This window comes from Hypanus sabinus, chromosome 12 (assembly GCF_030144855.1).
Source record: "Hypanus sabinus isolate sHypSab1 chromosome 12, sHypSab1.hap1, whole genome shotgun sequence".
NCBI lineage: Eukaryota > Metazoa > Chordata > Chondrichthyes > Myliobatiformes > Dasyatidae > Hypanus > Hypanus sabinus.
Genome location: NC_082717.1, coordinates 111,417,649 through 111,439,968, shown reverse-complemented (window position 1 = coordinate 111,439,968; position 22,320 = coordinate 111,417,649). Strand labels below are relative to the sequence as shown.

Below are 22,320 nucleotides of genomic sequence, written 5' to 3'. Positions count from 1 at the left end.
CCTGTCTACACCAATGCTGTTGAGATTGAGAGCGTTGACAGCTTCACATTCCTAGAAGCAAACATCACCAATAGCCTGTCTTGGTCCAATCACTCAGGAGGCTAAAGAAACTTTTCATATCCCCATCAACTCTAACTAATTTTTATCAACAAACCATAGAAAACATTCCATCTGGATGCATAAAGGCATGGTACAGCAACTGCTCTTCAAGTGACTGCAAAGAACTGCTGAATTGCAGACGTAGCTCTGCATATTATGGAAACCAGCCTCCCTTCCATGGACTCTATCCAAACTTCTCGCTGCCTTAGTAAAGGCATCCAGTGTAACCAAAGTCCCTGCCTGCTCCAGATATTCTCTCTCTCCCCTCTCTCAACAGGCAGGTGATACAAAAGCCTGAAAGTACATACCACCAGACTCAAGAACAATTTCTTCCTTCTGTTATCAGACCACTGAACACAACTCTTGTGCGATAACATGGACTCTTGGCCTCACAATCTCCCTCACTACGATCTTGCACTTTATCATTTCCTGCATTGCACTCTTTCAAAGCCATTTACACTTTATTCTGCATTGTTATTGCATTCCCTTAATTCTCCTTCAATGCACTGTGTAACGATTTGATCTTTATGAATAGAATGCAAGTCAAGTTTTTCACCATGCCTTAGTACAATAATATGTGGGGTGTTCACCTCCTTAGCAAAGGGAATTCCTATGTAGATGAGGGAAGGAGCACACTATTTCCAAGTGGTATATCTTTCACCACTTCCATTTATGGCCAAATCTGTTGACCCATTTTGACCTCATCAGTCACTGAAAAACCTGGAGTGGGGGCCAGCCATCATTCATTCAGATAGGCTACCACAGAGAAGTTGATAGGGGGCTTAAGCAAATTTGTTTTGTTGACATTGAGGGGAAGTTTGTTGTCATGATACCACATCACTAGGCTCTCTTTCTCCTGCACTCATGGTTATTTGAGGTATAACCCAGCAGGTGTATAATCTGAAAACTTGTAGTTGAGTAAGACCAGAATCTGGCCACACAGTCATGAGTGATCAGGGAGTCAAGTAGGGGTGTAAGGAGGCTGAGTGTACAGGGAGTAGAGTTGGGCCAGATGGGGATGAGTGAACAGTGAACAGGCTCTGAGAGTACAAGGTGTGGAGTAGATAGACAGACAGAGAGACATACCTTATTGATCCCGAGGGAAATTGGGCTTCGTTACAACGGCACCAACCAAGAATAGTGAAGAAATATTGCAAAATAAAACCATAAAAATTAAATAATAAGTTAATCATGCCAAGTGGAAATAAGTCCAGGACCAGCCTTTTGGCTCAGGGTGTCTGACACTCCGAGGGAGTAGTTGTAAAGTTTGATGGCCACAGGTAGGAATGACTTCCTATGACGTTCAGTGTTACATCTCGGTGGAATGAGTCTCTGGCTGAATATACTCCTGTGCCTGAGGGGTAGGTTTAGGGAGTAAACTTGGGGTTTGAAGGGGCTGAATGGATAGGAGTAGAGTTGGGGTCTGAGAGTCTGAGTGTACAGGGAGTAGAAATGCTGGCTGAAGGGCTGAGTATATAGAAAGTAGAAAAATGAGCTGAGTGTACATGGAGTAGAGTAGAGGGCTGAGGGATTGAGTACACAGGGAGTACAGTGAAGGTCTGAGGTTTCTGAGTACAGGGAGTAGAGTGAGGGTCTGAGGGTCTGAATTTACAGGGTGTAGAGTGAGGGTCTGAGGGTCTGAATGTACAGGGTGTAGAGTGAAGGTCTGAGGGTCTGAGTGTACAGTGAGTAGAGTGAGGGTCTGAGGGTCTGCATGCACAGGGTGTAGAGTGAGGGTATGAGGGTCTGAGTGTATTGGGAGTAGAGGAGAGTCTGAAGGTCTGAGTGTACAGTGAGTAGAGTGAGGGTCTGAGGGTCTGAGTGTACAGGGAGTAGAGTGAGGGTCTGAGTGAACAGTGAGTAGAGTGAGGGTCTGAGGGTCTGAGTGTACAGGGAGTAGAGGGAGGGGGCTGAGGGTCTGAGTGTACAGGGTGTAGAGTGAAGGTCTGAGGGTCTGAGTGTACAGGGAGTAGAGGAGGGGGCTGAGGGTCTGAGTGTACAGGGAGTAGAGGAGGGGGCTGAGGGTCTGAGTGTACAGGGTGTAGAGTGAGGGTCTGAGTGTACAGGGAGTAGAGGAGGGGGCTGAGGGTCTGAGTGTACAGGGAGTAGAGGAGGGGGCTGAGGGTCTGAGTGTACAGGGAGTAGAGGAGGGGGCTGAGGGTCTGAGTGTACAGGGTGTAGAGTGAGGGTCTGAGGGTCTGAGTGTACAGGGAGTAGAGGAGGGTCTGCATGTACAGGGTGTAGAGTGAGGGTCTGAGTGTACAGGGAGTAGAGGGAGGGGGCTGAGGGTCTGAGTGTACAGGGAGTAGAGGAGGAGTCTGAGGGTCTGAGTGTACAGGGAGTAGAGGGAGGGGGCTGAGGGTCTGAGTGTACAGGGAGTAGAATGAGGGTCTGAGGGTCTGAGTGTACAGGGTGTAGAGTGAGGGTCTGCAATGTACAAGGTGTAGAATGAGGGCCTGAGGGTCTGAGTGTACAGGGAATAGAGGAGGGTCTGAGGGTCTGAGTGTACAGGGAGTAGAGTAGCATCTGAGGGTCTGAGTGTATGGGAGTAGAGTAGAGGGCTGAGGATTTGAGTGTACAGGGAGTAGAGTTTGGTCTGAGGGTCTGAGTGTACAGGGAATAGAGTAGGGATCTGATGGTCTGAGTGCACAGTGAGTAGAGAAGGCATCTGAGGGGTTGAGTGCGTAGGGAGTCGAGTCGGGATCTGAGGGGCCTGAGTGTCTGAGTGGATGCATATCTCACTGTCAATGCTAGCATTTATTGTCTATCCTAGTTGCCGCAGACTGAGAGCAAAGGAAAGTGGCAGGTTTGTCAGCAGAAGAGGGGGCAATCTCTTTCCCTCAAAGGCATGAGTAAACCAGATGGTTTGTTAAGATAATCCTGTAATTCGATGTTACCACTACTGATGATGGATTTTTAATTGCTTGAATTGGACTGCATGGTAGTGCAGCGGTTAGCGTAATGCCTGTCCAGCACCCGTGACCTGTGTTCAGGCACACTGCTGTCTGTAAATCCTTTGGAATGTGGGAGGAGACCAGAGCACCCTGAGGAAACCCGTGGTCACAAGGAGAACATACAGACTCCTTTCAGACAGCAGTGGAAATTGAATTTGGGTCTTACATCAAGGACATAGAGACAGAAAAGTGCCGGAAAAGGGCCAGTAACATCATAAAGGATCCCACTCACCCTGCTCATGAACCGTTTGTCCCACTCCCTTCAGGGACTAGGCTATGTGGCATCTATGCCAGGACCACCAGACAGTTACTTTCCTCAAGCAGTGAGGCTGATCAACACCTCCAGCCACTAACCCACCCCTCCACACTCCTCCACCACCACTACTCTATCATTCCGTCAGTCATCTTATGTATAGATACTCCTGTGCCTAGCATCACTTTATAGACATGCAATCAATCTATGTAAATAAGCTATTTTATATATTTATATTTATTGTGTTTTTTATTATTGTGTTTCTTGTCTTATTTTGTGTTTTGTGTTGCATCAAATCTGGAGTAACAATGATGTTATTCTCCCTTACACTTGTGTACTGGAAATTACATTAAACAACCTTGAAACTTGCGGAGCAAAGTAAGACTCTTGATATAAAGTGAAATGGGACTGACTTATAGGAGAGACCAGTCATGATTTAAAGCCAAGTACAGGCCTGACTGACCATGTGAAACAGCTAATATACATATCATCTCTTACACTCTTAACAGCCTGGGGGTCACTGCCTGAATAAGAAAGGTTCAGAAAGAGTCTTCAAAATGGCCCTCAAGACATTTACTTCCACTACAGGCTTTTCCTGAAAATCATTACGATATTCCAATCAACAATATATGATCTCGATTCCAATCCTTCAGCCTATCAATATGTTACAACTAAGCAAGTTTTATTTGTGTTACAGAGATAGTATTTCCAACCATATTCGTCTCAGTTAACCACAAGCGCTGCAAGACATGATCTCACTAACAAACCACCTCCTCTGTCTGGTTTTCCCTGAATGTAGTTAGTAGTCCACCTCAACCCCAAGAGTGTGCTGTATAGGAAGCTACCTTCGGTACAGTTGAGCTAAGACACAGGCCTCTACAAGCTTGCTTTGTAATAAAGTCATAGAACACTACAGCACAGAAACAGGCCATTTGGCTGTGCTGAACTATTAATCTGCCTAGTCCCATTGACCTGCACCCAGACCTTAGCCATTACCTAGATTACATTACACAGCTGGACCACAGACATAGTAATGTCTGTTATGTAACGATACCCTCATGATCGCTGGTTCCTTTTCACAATAGGCAGCAGAGAAAAAAATGGGGATCGTTTCAACTCAGTTTTAAATTAGATTAGATTAGATTAGATTGATTTATTTATCACATGCACATGGAAACCTGCAGAGAATTGTGTCATTTGTGTTAACAACTAATCCAATCTGAGTATGTGCTGTGGGATGCCTACCTGTCGCCAGTCTGGTGCCAACCCAGAATTGCCACAATGCTCATCATATCAACTATGGAGCCAACATAGCACAAAGAACAACAGTGAACAGTAAAAACGAACCACACACACACACACACACACACACACACACACACACACACAAACACACACACACACACACACACACACACACAAACACACACACACACACACACACAAACCTCTCCAACCCCAGCCCTAGGAACAGGCTGCTTCTAAGCCTCTGGACTATATCACCTGACTTGCAGCCATCAAGCTTTTGACCTCTGGACTTGCTGATTTAGAAAATGGTATTTGATTGAAATTGCTTTGAGATTTGTGGAGATGGCAGATGCCAGTCTCTGTCACCATCACTGTCACTGAACTGATTCCACAACCTATGGATTCACTGTCAAGAACTCTACAACTCAAATTTTCAGTATTATTTATTTACTTACTTATTTATAATTTTTTTGTATTTGCATAGTTTGTCCTCTTTTGCACATTGGTTGTTGGTCGATCTTTGTTTTTGTGTAGTTTTTCATTGATTCTATTGTACTGATTTGTTCTACTGTGAATGCCTGCAAGAAAATGAATCTCATAGTATGTATTATTCATTTTTACTTCATTCAAAACGTCTTTGCTTTTAATTTTATCTGCCTTTCACCCCTGCTCCATTTTCCTCTACAGATGCCTCCTGACCTGCAGATTTCCTCCAGCATCATAGAACATAGCAGTACAGCAAGGAACAGGCCATTTGGCCCAGAATATTGTGCCAAACCAGCTAAAAAGTAAATCAAAATCTGTCATAAACTAATCCCTCCTACCTACACGATGTCCATATCTTCCATCTTCCTCATATTCATGTGCTTATCTAAATGACTCTTAGAAGCCTCTGATGTATTTGCTTTTACCACCATACTAGGGAGTGCATTCCAGGCATCCATCATTCTCTGAATAAAAAACTCGCCGCTTACCCCTTTCAACCTAGCCCCTCTCACCTTCAATGCATGCCCTCTGATATTAGACATTTCTACTCTGGGAAAACAATACTCCCTGTCCACTCTATCTATGCCTCTCATAATCTTATAAGCCCCTATCAGATCTTTCCTCAGTCTCCGCCACTCCAAAGAAAACCAAGTTTATCCAGCTTCTCATGATAGCTCATGTCCTCTGAACCACCCTCTCCAAAGCCTCAGCATCTTTCCTATAGGTTATTTACATACATTGGAAACAGCAGAGGTCCCAGCACAGATCTCTATAGAACTCCACTAATTACAGACCACTAGCTCAAGTAAGTCCCTCTGACCACTACCCTCTGTTTTCTATCTGCAAGCCGTTTCTGAATCCAAGCAGCCAATTTGCTGCTGATTTCCTCCAGCATCATATTTCTTGCTTGAGAAGAGGATGTGTTGTGATAAGCTTCACTTATTAACTGAGGATCCTCTCCCATCTTGTCTCATCAAGTGCAGAGCCTCAATTTCACATTTAAGGAGAGGCAAAGCTCCTTTCAGGGGTGTAATGGTGAGCATTTCCAAGAGAGAAGATGAAATTCATTTGTGTGAACTACAGAGCAGTTGTCCTTGGCACAGGGAAAGTAATCACAAGGGTCCTTTGATTTACCTCTATTTTACAGCGTGACACACCACAGTAATAGGTCCATCTAGTCCAATGAGTCCATGCCACCCAGTTACACTCATGTGACCAATTAACCCACTAACCTGTACATCTTGTGAAGGCAGGAGGAAACCAGAGCACCCAGAGGAGACCCACATGGCCACAGGAAGATTGTACGAACTCCTTACAGACAGCAGTGAAATGAACCCAGAATACTGGCACTGTAATGGTGGTTGTCCATTATGTCTGACGATGACAGAAAATCTATGCGGGAGAGTTATACTCGGACAGTTCCACTCTCTCTACTTCATAAGTCTGGGTCCAGTGGTACAAACAAGCGACACAAACTGGGGTCTTCCTTGACTGCAGTAGATGATCATGATGTCTTCTGTGCCTTGTCATGCCCCTCACTCTCTACGGAGCATTGCAGTAATGCCATTGGATCTCACTGAAGATCTCATCTGCCTAGTTCACCAGAGCTAACTTCGTATGCTAGGGCAGGTATGTCCCTATCTCACAGGGTATGAGCCAGTAAGACAGTAAGACATAGGAGCAAATTAGGCCATTCAGCCCATTGAGCCTGCTCCACCATTCCATCATGGCTGATCACGGATCTCACTCAATGCCATATACCTGCCTTCTCACCATATCTATTGATGCCCGGAGCGATCAAGAAACAATCAACTTCCACTTTAGTTATACCCACGGACTTGGTCTCCAGTGCAGTTTGTGGCAGAGCATTCCACAGATTCGCTACTCTCTGGCTAAAAAAAAAATTCCTCCTTATCTCTGTTCTAAAAGGTTACCCCTCAATTTTGAGGCTGTGCCCTCTAGTTCTGGATACCCCGCCATCGAAAACACCCTCTCTGTATCCACCCTATCTAGTCCTTCCAACATTCGGGAGGGCTGCCGGTTGCCCTCCCCTTCTTTAGCCTGGCTGTCGAAACACTGTACCGGGCTATGGCTGCTGCTGCATGCAGACAGCTACTTGGAGCTACGGGTGAGAGCTGAGTGTCTGCTGGGGACCAAAGGTGAGTGAGCTGCCTGGGAATGGACATAACAAGCCCCTTCGCCAAAGGTGCTACCCCTCTCTGGATATCCTAAATGCCTCTGGCACTGTAAGAATGTAAAGCTAACTGCTATGCTATTGTGCCACTCACAAACTGTTCGCCTCAAAGGTACCCTACCAGTGGCAAGTTCCATCTTTGTACTCACTGACCTACACTCTCTCCCTCGGTAGCTCAAGCCTCTGGACCTTTGTCATTTCCTCCCCCACCTGCATCTCTATCAAGTCACCTCTCATTCATCTTCTCTTTCGCTCCAAAGAAAAATGCCCTAGCTCCATAAGACCACAAAACATAGAGCAGAATTAGGCCATTTGGCCCACTGAATCTGCTCAGCCATTTAATCATGGCTGATTCCAATTTTCCTCTCAGCCCCAATCTCCAGCCTTCTCCCCTTCATGCTCTGACCAATCAAGAATCTATCAACCTCTGCCTTAAATTTACATAAAGACTTGACCTCCTCAGATTCATCACTCTCTGACTAAAGAAAGTCCCCCACATCTCTGTTCTAAAAGGATGCCCCTCTATTCTGAGACTGAGTCCTCTGGTCTTAGGCTCTCCCACCGTAGGAACATCCCTCCGCATCCACTCCATTAAGGCCTTTCACCATTCAATAAGTTAAATAAGGTCATCCCTCATTCTTCTGAATTACAGTGAATACAGGCCTAAAGCTATCAAATGCGCTTCATATGATAAGCCATTCAATTCTGGAATCATTTTCGTGAACTTCCTTTGAACCCTCTCCAGTTTCAACACATCCTTTCTAAGATTAGGAGCCCAAAACTGCTCACAATGCTCCAAGTGAGGCCTCACCAGTGCTGTATAAAATCTCAGTAAATTCTTGCTTTTATATTCTGGTCCTCTTGAAATGAATGCTAACATTGCATTTGCCTTCCTCACCACAAACTCCATCTGCAAATTAACTTTTATGGAATCCTGCACAAGGACTCCCAAGTCCCTTTGTGCCTCATGTTTTGTATTTTCTCTCTATTTAGAAAATAGTCAACCTTTTTATTTCTTCTACCAAAATGCATGACCATACACTTCCCAACACTGTATTCCATCTGCCATTTCTTTGCCTGTTCTCTTAATCTGCTTAAGTCCTTCTGTAGCCTCTCTAACTTCCTCATAACTACCTGCCCTTCTACCTATCTTCATATCGGCTGCAAACTTTGCAACAAAACCATCAATTCCATCATCCAAATCATTGACATATAACATAAAAAGATTCGGTCCCAACAGATACCACTGTGGAACATCACAAGTCACCAGCAGCCAACCAGAAAAAGCTCCTTTATTCCCATTCTTTGCCTCCTGCCAATCAACCATTGTTTTATCCACACTAGAATCTTTCCTGTAATACCATGGGCTCATAGCTTGTTAAGCAGCCTCACTGTGGCACCTTGTGAAGGCTTTCTGAAAATCCAAGTACATAACATCAACTAATTCTTCTTTGTCTATCCTGCTTGTTGTTGCTGCAAAGAATTCTGACAAATTTATCCAGCAAGATTTTCCCTTGAAGAAACCTTGCTGATTACAGCCTATTTTCTTATGTGCCTCCAAGTACCCTGAGGCTTCATCCTTAATCATCAATTCCAACATCTACCCAACCACTGAGGTCAGACTAACTGGATTATACTTTCTTTTCTTCTGCCTCTCTCCCTTCTTGAAGAGTGGAGTGACATTTGCAATTTTCAGATCTGCCGGAACCATTCCAGAACTTAGTGATTCTTGAATGATCATTAGTAATCCCTCAATAATCTCTTCAGCTACTTCTTTCAGAACTCTGGGGAGTACATCATCTGGTCCTGCTGACTTATCTAACTTCAGACCTCTCAGTTTCCCAAGAACTTTCACTTAAGCAATGGTAACTTCACACACTGCATGACCCCTTACACCTGGAATTTTCACTATACAGCTAATGTCTTCCACAGTGAAGATCTCTTTAATATTCTTGACTAGTTTACTTTCGTATTCCATCTTGACCTTCCAGCCACTGCTGCTCTACTGTCATCCCTGCCAGTGTTCTTTTCCAATCAATTCTGGCCAATTCCTCTCTCATGCCTCTGTAATTCTCTTTACACCATGTGTAATAGTGATGCATCTACTTTAATTTCTACTTCTCAAATTTCAGGGTGAATTCACTTTTCCCTAAGGGTTCTTTTGCCTTAAGCTCTCTAATCAATTCTGGTTCATTGCACAACACCCAGTCCAGAATAGCTGACCCTAGTGGGCTTAATCATGAGCTGCTCTAAAATGCCATCCCATAGGCATTCTAGAAACTCCCCATCCTGGAATCTAGCGCCAAACTAATTTTCCCAATCTACCTGCACATTGGAACCCCCATGACATTTGCAATAAGCTCTTTGGCATGCATTTTCTATCTCCCATTGTAATTTGTAGACAGCATTCTTACTACTGTTTGGGGGTCTGTACCCACCTCCCATCTGTTGGTACAAAATGAAATATCGTTGCAGTTCCTTAGCTCTATCCACAAAGATTCAGCACCATCCAACTTCTTTCTAATGATTTGATTTAATTTTTTACCGAAATAGCAAAGCCATCTCCTCTGCCTTCCTGCCTGTCCTTTCGATGCAAAGTGTATCCTTGGACATTAAACTCTCAGCTATAATCTTTCAGCCATGATTCAGTGATGCCTGCCAGTCTGTAACCGTGCTACAAGTTCATTGATCTTGTTCTGTATACTGTGCGTATTCAAATATAATACCTTTAGTTCTGTATTCCCCCTTTTTGATTCTGTCTGCCTTTTACGTTGCAACACATCCTGTTGACTGCAATTTTGCCCTAGCAACAGCCTCCCTTCACTACACATTGCCACTGTTTGTGAACTAGCTACCTCATCTTCAGCACTATTATCTGCCTTTCCTATGATACTTCTTGCATTGAAATATAGGCAACTCAGAACTCTAGTTGTACCATGCTCAACCTTTCAATTCCTAACTGTCTGAGGTCCTACCAACATCTGCCTCCACAATCTCTCCACTAACTGTTCTGGCACTCTAGTTCCTATCTTCTGCAACTCAATTTTAAACCCCACCATGCAGCATTAACAAACCTTCCCACTAGCATATTAGTCCCCCTCCAGTTCAGGTGTAAACTGTCCCTTCTGTACAGGTCCCACCTTCCCTGGAAGAGAACCTAATGATCTAAAAATCTTATGCCCACCCTCCTACACCAACCATTTAGTCATGTATTAACCTTCCTAGTTCCGGCCTCACTAGCATGTGGCACAGGTAGCAGGGGGATGGGAACTGGAATGATAGAGTGGAGGAGGGGGAAACAGAAATAAATCTATGATAGTGAGCAGTAAAGATGTCAGGGAGGACAGGCAGGTGATGGAGCAAATTTGCAGCCATTGGGATGAGTTGCAGTGCAATCAATGCAAAAAGTACCAAATACTGGACTTAAGGTGTTATACTTAAATGCACGCAGCATAAGGAATAAGGTGGATGATCTTGTTGTACAGCTACAGATTGGCAGGTATGATACTGTGGCTATCACTGAGAAATGGTTAAAGGATGCATGTCTCTGGGAGCTGAATATCCAAGGATACACAGTGTATCGGAAAGGATAGGCAGGTAAGCAGAGGGGGTAGCGTGGCTTTATTTGTAAGAAATGATATTAATTCATTAGAAAGAGGTGACATAGGATCAGAAGGTGCAGAATCTTTATGGGTTGAGCTAAGAAATCGCAGGGGAAAAAGGACCCTGATGGCAGTTATATGCAGGCCTCCTAACAGCTGCAGTGATGTGGACCACAAATTACAACAGGAAATAGAAAAGGTTTGCCAGAAGGGCAATGTTATGATAATTGTGGGGGATTTTAACATGTGAGTGGATTGGGAAAATCAGGTCGGCACTGGATCTCAAGAGAGAGAATTTGTAGAATGTCTACAAGATGGCTTTCTGGAACAGCTTGTTGTTGGACCCACTAGGGGATCAGCTGTACTGGATTGGGTATTGTGTAATGAACCAGAGGTGAGTAGAGAGATTGAGGTAAAGGAACCCTTAGCAGGCAGTGATCATAACATGATTGAGCTCACTGCAAAATTTGAGAAAGAGAAGCCAAAATCCGATGTGTCGGTATTTCAGTGGAGTAAAGGAAGTAACAGTGGTATGAGAGAGGAACTGGCCAAGGTTGACTGGAAAGGGACACAAGCGGGAAAGGCAGCAGAGCAGCAGTGGCTGGAGTTTATGTGAGAAGTGAGGAAGGTGCAAGACAGATATATTCCAAAAAAGAAGAAATTTTCAAATGGAGAAAGGATGCAACCGTGGCTGACAAGAGAAGTCAAAGCCAAAGTAAAAGCAAAGGAGAGGGTATATAAGGAAGCAAAAATTAGTGGGAATACAGAGGAGTGGGAAGTTTTTAAAAGCTTACAAAAGGAAACTAAGAAGGTCATTAAGAGGGAAAAGATGAATTATGAAATGAAGCCAGCAAAATTATATCATAAAGGATACTAAAAGCTTTTTCAAGTATATAAAGAGTAAAAGACAGGTGAGAGTAGATAAAAGACTGATAGAAAATGATGCTGGAGAAATTGTAATGGGAGATAAGGAGATGGCAGAGGAACTGAATGAGTATTTTGCAGCAGTCTTTACTGAGGACGACATCAGCAGTATACCGGACACTCAAGGGTGTCAGGGAAGAGAAGTGCGCACAGTCACAATTACGACAGAGAAAGTACTCAGGAAGCTGAATAGTCTAAGGATAGATAAATCTCCAGGACCAGATGGAATGCACCCTCGTGTTCTGAAGGAAGTAGCTGTGGAGATTGCGGAGGCATTAGCAACGATCTTTCAAAAGTCAATAGATTCTGGCATGGTTCTGGAGGACTGGAAGATTGCAAATGTCATTCCACTATTTAAGAAGGGGGCAAAGAAGCAAAAAGGAAGTTATAGACCTGTTAGCTTGACATCGTTGGTTGGGAAGTTGTTGGAGTCGATTGTCAAGGATGTGGCAAAGTTGTTTCCCATGGTGGGGGAGTCTAGTACGAGAGGGCATGACTTAAGGATTGAAGGGCGACCATTCAGAACAGAGATGCGAAGAATTCTTTTTAGCCAGAGGGTGGTGAATCTGTGGAATTTGATGCCTTGGGTGGCAGTAGAGGCCAAGTCATTGAGTGTATTTAAGGTAGAGATTGATAGGTATCTGAGTATCCAGGGCATCTAGGTTATGGAGTACCTAGAGGCATATGACAAGATAGGCAGAACTCAGCATGGTTTCTTTAAAGGAAAATCCTGCCTGACAAACCTATTGCAATTTTTTTGAGGAAATTACAAGTAGGCTAGACAAGGGAGATGCAGTGGATGTTGTGTATTTGATTTTGAGAAGGCCTCTGACAAGGTGCCACACATGATGCTGCTAAACAAGATAAGAGCCCATGGAATTACAGGAAGTTACATATATGAATAGAGCATTGGCTGATTGGCAGGAAACAGAGAGTGGGAATAAAGGGATCCCATTCTGGTTGGCTGCCGGTTACCAGTGGTGTTCCACAGGGGTCCGTGTTCGGGACGCTTCTTTTTATGTTATATATCAACGATTTGGATTATGGAATAGATGGCTTTGTGGCTAAGTTTGCTGATGATACAAAGATAGGTGGAGGGGCCGGTAGTGCTGAGAAAACAAAGAGTCTGCAGAGAGACTTGGATAGATTGGGGGCATGGGCAAAGAAGTGGCAAATGAAATACAATGTTGGAAAGTGTATGGTCATGCACTTTGGTAGAAGAAATAAACAGGAAGACTATTATTTAAATGAGGAGAGAATTCGAAGTTCTGAGATGCAACGAGACTTGGGAGTCTTCATGCAGGATACCCTTAAGGTTAAACTTCAGGTTGATTCGGTGGTAAAGAAGGCGAATGCAAAGTTGGCATTCATTTCTAGAGGAATAGAGTACAGGAGCAGGAATGTGATGTTGAGGCTCTATAAGGCACTGGTAAGACCTCACTTGGAGTACTGTGTGGAGTCTTGGGCTCCTTATTTAAGAAAGGATGTGCTGACATTGGAGAGGGTTCAGAGAAGATTCAGTAGAATGATTCCAGGAATGAGAGGGTTAACATATGAAGATCATTTAACCGCTCTTGGACTATACTTCTTGGAGTTTAGAAGAATGAGGGGGGACCTCATTGAAACATTTCAAATGTTAAAAAGCATAGACAGAGTGGATGTGGCAAATTTGTTTCCCATGGTGGGGGAGTCTAGTACGAGAGGGCATGACTTAAGGATTGAAAGGCGACCATTCAGAACAGAGATGCAAAGAAATTTTTTTAGCCAGAGGGTGGTGAATCTGTGGAATTTGTTGCCTTGGGTGGCAGTAGAGGCCAAGTCATTGAGTGTATTTAAGGTAGAGATTGATAGGTATCTGAGTATCTAGGGCATCAAAGGTTATAGTGAGAAGGTGGGGGAGTGGGACTAAATGGGAGAATGGATCAGCTCATGATAAAATGGCAGAGCTGACACAATGGGCCAAATGGCCAACTTCTTTGTCTTCTGGTCTTATGGTAGCAATCCTGAGATCACAATTCTGGAAGTCCTGTCCTTTAACTTAGCACCTAACTCCCTGAACTTCCTATGCAGAACCCCATCGCTCATCCTACCCATGTCAATGGTACCTACATGGACCACGACTTCTGGCTGTTCACCCTGCCACTTAAGAATGCTGAGGATTTGACTGAGAAATCCCAGACCCTGGCATCCAAGAGGCAATATACCTTCCAGGAATTTCATTCTCACCCACAAAACTTCTTGTCAATTCCCCTGACTAACAAATCCCTTATCACCACAGTGTGCCTGCTCTTCCCCTCTGAGTCACAGGGGCAGACTCAATGCGAGAGACCTGACCACTGTGACTTTCCTCCATTGGCTCAACCTTCCCAACAGTATCCAATGTAATCTACTTGTTGTTGAGAGGGGTGGCCACAGCAGTACAATGCACTGGCTCCTTAAACCCTTTCCCTTTCCTGTCACTCAGTTTCCTATGTCCGGCACCTTCAGTTTAACTACCTCTCTACATGTCCTATCTATCACCCTTTCAATCTCTCGAATGATCCAGAGTTCGTCCAGTTCCAGCTTCAACTCTTTCATACCAAATGTTAGAAACTGCAGCTGGATCCACTGCTTTCCCACATCCATTCAACTATCCCATTTGGCATCTCTACTGTCCTAACTGAGCAGATATAAAGAAAGGAAGAGAAAAAAAATTAACCTCAAGCTTTTTATTTGCCTTCTCTAACTGAAGCCTCTCTTTGCTGAAGCCTCGAAGAGCTAAAGCCTCAAGATGACCACTGTGACTCTGACCACTGTCTGCCTTTAGCTTGCTCTTGTTAATCATCCCTAAACACTGACTTTCGTCATAAGATGTGCTCTCTAATCCTGGCAAATCTCTTCTGCACCATCTCTAAAGCTTCCACATCCTTCCTATATTGAGGTGACCAAACTGAATACAATATTCAGCATTCTTATAGCATTAATGTCAACACTGCTAATCCAGTTCTTAATTTTTAAGTAAGAATGGCAATGATAATTTAAGGCATAAGAATGGTGTGGTCATAGGGCTTGAGTTTTAAATCTTTCATTGCTACTTCATACATTAATTTTTTTTCTAATAAATCATAATGAACTATGGGATGGATTGCTTGAGGAGCATAAATGTAAAGACCTGCACATCAAGAGTATAATGCACTAATAGCAAATGAAACTACTTGATTTGTAAAATTAAAGTTTCCAACCAACAAAGAAAGCTACCAACAGACTGATTTGTAGCCAGTAATTGGAAGGCAAGGCAGCCAAATGTGTGATGGAAATCTCTCCCCTGCCTGCAGCAAGACTCAGAATCATTGTGCTTGATCTGGATGAAGTGAATTGCTTGATTAGCATCACATCACTTCTAGCAAATCTGGACTTTTACCCTGAGAAGTCTCAGACTTGCTGAACTAAAGTGATGTGTTCCAATATGCTTGATTTGTATGCAGCCGGTGGCGCAGATTGATCTTAGAGAGATTCTTCAGCACTTAAACTGGCTCTCAGATCCTGTAACTAATTGAATCTAGCACAAGATACAGGGTTCTTTAACTTCAGTAGGAATTGTTGGGCTGTGAGAAAGGACAGTGGATAAAGTATCTTCTTATTAAAACTATTTCTGTTTTTACTTTTTTAAATAGCAACACAGCACAGTAACGGGTCCTCTCAGCCCATTGATCCTGTGCCACCCAATTACACCAACTAACCCGCTAACCCATACATCTTGGAATGTGGAAGGAAACTGGAGCACCCATAGAAAACTCTGGTAGTTACAAGGAAAACGTACATCCTCCTTATAGATAGCGGTGCAACTGAACCCAGTTTGCTATAACGTCCCAGTAACGTTACATTAACCACTACACTACTGTGCCATCTGTATTGAGTGTTTCTCAATTGCGTTTATCTGATTTTAGAAGTTATTTTAGAAAATAACTTTCAGAACTCTAAATAAATTTTAGAAATTAACATTTCTTTATTTACAAAGCGAATAATCATTTTTAAATCTTCCTGAAAATCAGAAACAAGGAAGCAATAGAGTCAAAGAGCTGTACAACATGGAAAAAAGCCATTCAACCCAACCTGTCTGTGCTAACCTCTGTCCATTCAGAAATCTAATGGCAGAGGGGAAGAAGGTGTTCCTAAAACACTGAGTGTGTGTCTTCAGGGTCCCGTACCTCCTCCCTGGTGGTGGTAATGAGAAGAGGGCAAGTGCTAAATGGTAATGGGGCTTGTCATTAATGATGAATGCAGCCTTTTTGAGACATCACCTTTCGAAGGTGTCTTCAATGCATCTTGGCTTTTAATGAGCCACCCTTTATTTTGAAACTAAGTACTCTGGTTTGAGACTTTCCCGAGTGTAAACATCTTGGCATCTACCCAGTCACACTCAGTTGTGATCAGAATAAGAATTATTATCACTGACATATGTCGTAAAATTCGTTGTTTTGCAGCAGTAGTACAGTGTAAATATATATGTATAATTAAATAAGTGGTGCAAAAAGAGCAAAAACAGTGAGGTAGTGTTCATAGGTTCATTGTCCATTCAGTAATCTGATGACAGTGGGGAAGAAGCTGATCCAAAAATATTGAGTGCTTGTCTTCAGGCTCCTGATGGTAGCAATGAGAACAGGATCCCATATGTTTCAGTAAAGTTATTCTAAATTCAGACCCAAATTCTCTCCCCCTTCTTGATAGGGTAATTTTCTCATCCTAGGAATTAATCTGGGTGAATCTCCTCTGGACTTCCTCCAAAGCCACCATATTTTACCAGGATGCTCTCCGAATTAGAGGATATCTACTATAAGGGGAGGTAGGACAAACTTTCTCAGGAGCAGCAGAGGCTGAGGGAAGATCTGTTTGAAGTTTACGGAAGGAAGTGGAGATGGTAGAGACAGAAGCAAAATGTTTAGTTTGGTGTTAGGTTACTAATTAGCTAATTTGGCACAACATTATGGGCTGTGAGGTCTGTCCCTGTACTTTAATGGGTTACGTTCTATATCCTTTCTTCGGTAAGAAGATCAAAATTGCACACAGTACTGCAAGTACTACTTCACTAGCACCCTGTACAATTGCAACAAACCTTCCCTCTCCAACACCTTGGCAATAAATAAGTCATGTATACAGGACTGTGTTGGTAGTCATAGGAACATCATCATCAGGAAGACCTTCTCTTTGTGTCACACCATCCTGACCAGCACTCCATTCACTATTTCTTAATTGTTACTGGGTCTAACTCTTTAATAGTATGATTGAAATCCCATCATTACACAGACTACGACAGTTCAAGTAAATCAGGACTGTGCAATAAAATGCTGATTTTGCCAACAATGTCCAAATCCCATGAAGAGAAACAATTTACAGTCAAATTGTGATGGGAAGAAGGAAGTGATGCATAAACTGCAAGGGCCAATTTCAATCCAGACTGGTCAATGGGGACAGTTTGATTCTACTTTAAACTTAGCTACACACAGTCTTCTAAACTTCTCATCATCTCTTACCAAACGGCTGGACTTTAAGCAGTGTTTAAGACAAGTTCTATTTAAGCATCTGATACCAGATGGACTAAAATACAGTACTGGTTGCTATTGTTTGCTCTATAAACTCCCATGAGCTTTTCTCCTCCTTATATTCAGGATTGGCTACAAACTCTCAACACCTCAAACCAGGGACTGCTCCTCACATCCCCAGCAATTTCTTCACAGGCTGGCCATCTCCCATGTAACTCCTGCTCACTATTAAAGTCCCAGGTTTGAAATCCCATATGGTGCTTTGAATTAAAAACTTTAATTATGCTTGCATTAGTTGGAAGCACAGTCCTTGAAAGAAACAGCACATTTTTCTGAAAGAAAATATGATGTTGTTCAGATTTGGCTTAGCTTTGAGTGTTCCAATCGTTTACTCTCCAGATTTCAATTTGTACAGGGAAGTTCTTGTGGCAAAAGAACTTCCAAACAAAAAATCGAGTGCAGAATGCAAAGCAGCATGGTTGCATGGCAGTCGATGTAATTGCTCCACTGTCTGTAGGAAGAGTTTACTTTCTCTAGGTGAGCATGAGGATTTCCTCCAAGTGCTCCAGTTTCCTTTCATATCCAAAGATGTAGGGTTAGGATTAGGAAGTTGTGGCATGCTATGTTGGTGCCAGATGCACTGAGACATTTGTGGGCTGCCCAGAACTATCCTCACTGATTTGATTTGACACCAATGGCACATTTCACTGTATGTTTCAATGTGCTGGTGACAAATCAAGCTAGTCTAATCTTTAGTGAGCAATACAACAGAGTGGTGTTTAGCAGGATTCCAGTTCAGGTTCTACATCAGAGACCCAAGCAGAAAAATCTAAAGAGCGGCACTGAAAACTGTAAGAGTTGTCTTTTAGATCCAATAGTACAATGGGCCTGTCAGTTTGGGCTCTTAATGGGATGTACAGTATACTATGGTATTATCTAAAGAGACCAAGTATCTTCACCAATACCACTGGGCAACAAATTTTCTAAAGTGTTGCTTCCTCAGAATTTCTTTTTGGATATGACCGACCACTTGAAGCTGAACACCAATATAATTTCAGACCACTTGAAGTACTTCGAATTGCCTGTCATTGACAACCTTTTGACTGTTGACCAACAAAAATCTTGGCATCAGTTATTTGGACTTGAATTATGAATTGAGATAACAAATATAGGTGATTGCAAAATAGGAAAGTTTCATTGTGATTTTCAAGATCAGCAGCCCAAACTCCATAAGATACACCCAGAGGTATTCAGGAGGCAAAATCTTTGTTGTCAAATGTACTTATCTCTCTGTTGGTATTATTTTCTACTTTTCTGACTGCTTGCTTTGAGCAAACTAGTTAGTGTGCTGCCATTCATCACTCCAAAATTGCTTTCATTCTTCTTCACAGCCATCCTACTCACAGAACTAGAGTGAATACAATGCAAGTCATACATGCCGAGAAAGACTATGACCACCTTACCTATGCCCCTCATGATTAGAGTATTTAATACGGAGGTTGACAGGTCCTTGATTAGCCATGATCGAATGGAAAAGTAGGCTCAATGCATTGAATGGCCTAATCCTACTCTTATGTCTCAGTCTTGTGATTTTAAATACCTAAAAATGTCTTCCAGCCCTCTGCGATCTTCACTCCTCTCTCCAGGGTGTGGAGTGCTTTGCTGTTCCATTGTTGGGTCAACTTAAATGCTGGTCCAGATAGACTGAAAAGATGGGGTGTCAGTCACGGTGAGAGCCAATTTCGCTCATTCTCTGAGATGGTCATCTCCGTGGTGCTGAGGCTATGAAGACGGTATCGGCTGCTGTGCTCCGTGCCCACTAACATGATGAACTGATAAAAAAGTCTTTGGGCCTACTCTGGGCTGCTCCAGAGTTCGGATCTGAGGACTCAATTTGGTCCAGAATGCTGTCGATCACTTCAATTGTTTGCATGAGTTTTTACTTACCTCTTCTTTCTCTTGCACATCAAGTGTTGGTCTTTCATTTTTATTTTTCTTCTTTATTTTCTTAATTGGGTTCTTCTGGGTTTCTTACTTTGTGGCTGCGTGTCAGCAAGCAAATCTCAAGGATGTATAATTTATGCATTCTGTGATAGTAAATGTTCTTGAATCTTGAATCAATATTGGATGCAGAACTGATTGAGGGGTTTAAAAGTTTGGACATCTTAATTGAAAGACCCAAGTTTCCAAGGCAAGTCAGAAATAATCTCCAAAACCTTGATGATGGTTGCATCTTCATAAACATGTGGCACAGCATGGGAACACGGAGCCATATAGCAGAACGAATACACAAACCCTTCTGCATTAGATCACGTTGCAAAATCTTGCTAAACCTCACAACATTAACAAGATTTCATCAAAGCCCTCATACAAGCAATCTTTCCTGTTAAGAGAAATCCCTGGAGACAGTATTGCACTTGGGTTATGTCAGAAGCAGACATTCCCCGACAGTAAATATCAATGAGGTGATTCAGAACAGGTCCCATTGCCTGTGGAAAGCTAATATGGCCCACCTTTACCCAAGTTTAAAGCACATTTATTATCAAAGTATGTATACAGTATACAACCTTGAGATTCGTCTCCTACAGGCAGCCACAAAACAAAGAAACACCCTATAATCCATTAGAGAAAAACCCTACACAACAAACACCATCAAACATGTGAAAACAAAGAACAAATCATGCACAAAACAAAAAGCGAACAAGTAACACAGAGAACATTAAACATCCAATTGCAATGTCCCCAAAAGTGAGTCCACAGCACGAGCCAAGGCAAGTGAAGCTGGTCCAGGAGCCAATGACTGCGGCCACAGTACCGAGTCAGTCAGCTCAGCGATGCTTTGGCGTGGAACCAGAAATACATCCCCACCTCTCAAGGTGGACGTAGAACTTGGGTGACTTACAGATATCACCCAAAAAGATTGAAGAGGTCTGACCAACAACGACTCTGGAAAATGCTCCAAATCAAGTGGGAAGACTCTAAAGTATGTGTGGTGAACTATGTGCCTGTCGGGACACGCCCCTGCTGACTGCTCCTGTGGCTCCTCCCACAGGCCCCTGTATAAAGGAGACCTGCGGCCTGAAGATCGGCCTCAGTCTCCAGGACCTTGTATGATAGACACTCACTCCTGGTTCCTTCTTCCAGTCAATAAAAGCCGATATCTCGCCTACGTCTCAGTGTGAGTTATTGATGGTGCATCAATTTTATTGACTGGAAGTTTTAAAACATGGAACCCGTTTTGCGTCCGGACCGGTTGGATTTGGACCCTCAAGACCCTGACGCAGCTCTCGCTTTTGAACACTGGCTTGCATGCTTCCAATCGTACTTGGCGGAGCTTCGTGCGACTGAACCCGCCGTTATGCACAGAATCCTACTCTCGAGGGTCTCCTCCAAAGTTTACTCCTTTATCCGGGACCTGCCGACCTACGAAGGGGCACTGGACGCCCTCAAACGACAGTACCTGCGGCCGGTGAACACCGTCTACGCAAGACATCGCTTAGCTACCCGGCAACAGCGGCCTGGCGAATCGTGCGCTGAGTTTCTCCGAGCACTACAGACACTCGTCCGAGCTTGCGACTGCAAGACGCTCACGGCAGAACAGCATGCGGAGCTGCTGGTGCGAGACGCCTTTGTGACGGGACTGAGGTCAGTGTACATGCGCCAGCGGCTGCTGGAGAACTCGGATCTTACCTTAAGCTCGGTGATAGAGAAGGCCAACGCTCTAGAAGCTGCGCGGCATAACGCCGACGCTGTCCAGTCGCGCGATTCCCCGCCGGTTTCGTGGACGCCCCAGACCCCGCCACCGCCGGCTCCCGGGAGCGAATTCGCCAACGCCGCCGCCAGTCGCGATTCCACGAGCTCCCCGACCCAGACCACGGCTGTGGCCCGTAAGAAACTCGTGCTTTGTTATTTCTGTGGCCAAAAGAAACATCCTCGACAATGCTGTCCAGCGCGAGAAGCGACCTGCTCCAGCTGCGGAAAGCGGGGCCACTTCGCCAAGGTCTGTAAGTCTCAACCTCGAGCGGAGTGCAGCGCTGCAGGTGAAACGTGGGGGCCGCCATCTTGCATGCCGGGATGTGGGCGGCCATCTTTGTCGACGTCAGCACGCCCCGCCCCCGATCCTCGGATGCTGACCGGGTACCCCGGATGTGAGCGGCAATCTTTGTCGGCGTCAGCATGCCCCGCCCCCGACCCTCCGATGCTGACCGGGTACCCCGACGGCGATCCAACTCTGGCCACTGTGACTCTCGACCAAAGCGCCCCACACCAGCTTGCAAGATCCATGATGGACATCCAGGTGGAGGGGCACTGGACTGGATGCCTGTTTGACACAGGCAGCACTGGGAGTTTTATTCACCCGGACACAGTGCAACGCTGCGGACTTGCAACGCGGCCGGTCAGTCGGAGGTTCCATTTGGCCTCTGGGTCGCAGTCCGCAGACATCCGGGCGGGTTGTGTAGCGACTTTGGTGGTGCAAGGCACAGTATATCGGGACTTTGAACTGCTGGTCATGCCTAATCTGTGTGCACCTGTGCTATTGGGGCTGGACTTCCAGAGCCATCTCGAAAGTGTGACTATGGTATACGACGGGCCCCTCCCACCACTCACTGTCAAGAATCCTCAGTTTTGTGGGACTTCTTCACATACCCCGCTACTGACCACACACACACACGGACACACACATCCCATCCAGAACCAGGCCAACAGCTGCGCTACCGACACTTGCAGCCTCTCCACTCTCAAGATCCCTCCCCCACCGCTGTTCGCCAACCTGACCCCCGACTGTAAACCTGTGGCAACCAAAAGCAGGAGGTACAGCGCGGGGGACCGGGCCTTCATTCAGTCGGAGGTGCAGCGGCTGCTCAGGGAGGGGATCATTGAGCCGAGCACAAGCCCTTGGAGGGCCCAGGTGGTTGTTGTTCGGACTGGGCAGAAAAATAGGATGGTGGTGGACTATAGTCAAACCATCAATAGGTTTACGCAGCTTGACGCATACCCCCTACCCCGCATCGCGGATATGGTCAACCAGATTGCTCAGTAT

At 44.4% G+C, this 22,320-nt stretch overlaps 1 protein-coding gene across 5 annotated transcripts in view; it reads right to left on the bottom strand.

The window, feature by feature from the left end:
- Positions 1-22,320, bottom strand: part of wdr27 (WD repeat domain 27) — a 575,048-nt gene that overhangs the window by 191,721 nt on the left and 361,007 nt on the right. For 4 of the 5 annotated variants that reach the window (XM_059986745.1, XM_059986748.1, XM_059986747.1 and 1 more), the window contains exon 25: positions 5,010-5,132. The exons of the other annotated variant lie outside the window; for it this stretch is intronic. In XM_059986745.1, the coding sequence (XP_059842728.1) occupies positions 5,010-5,132 (123 nt within the window). Of the gene's footprint in view, positions 1-5,009; positions 5,133-22,320 lie in introns of those variants that run through there. 5 annotated transcript variants of the gene reach the window in all.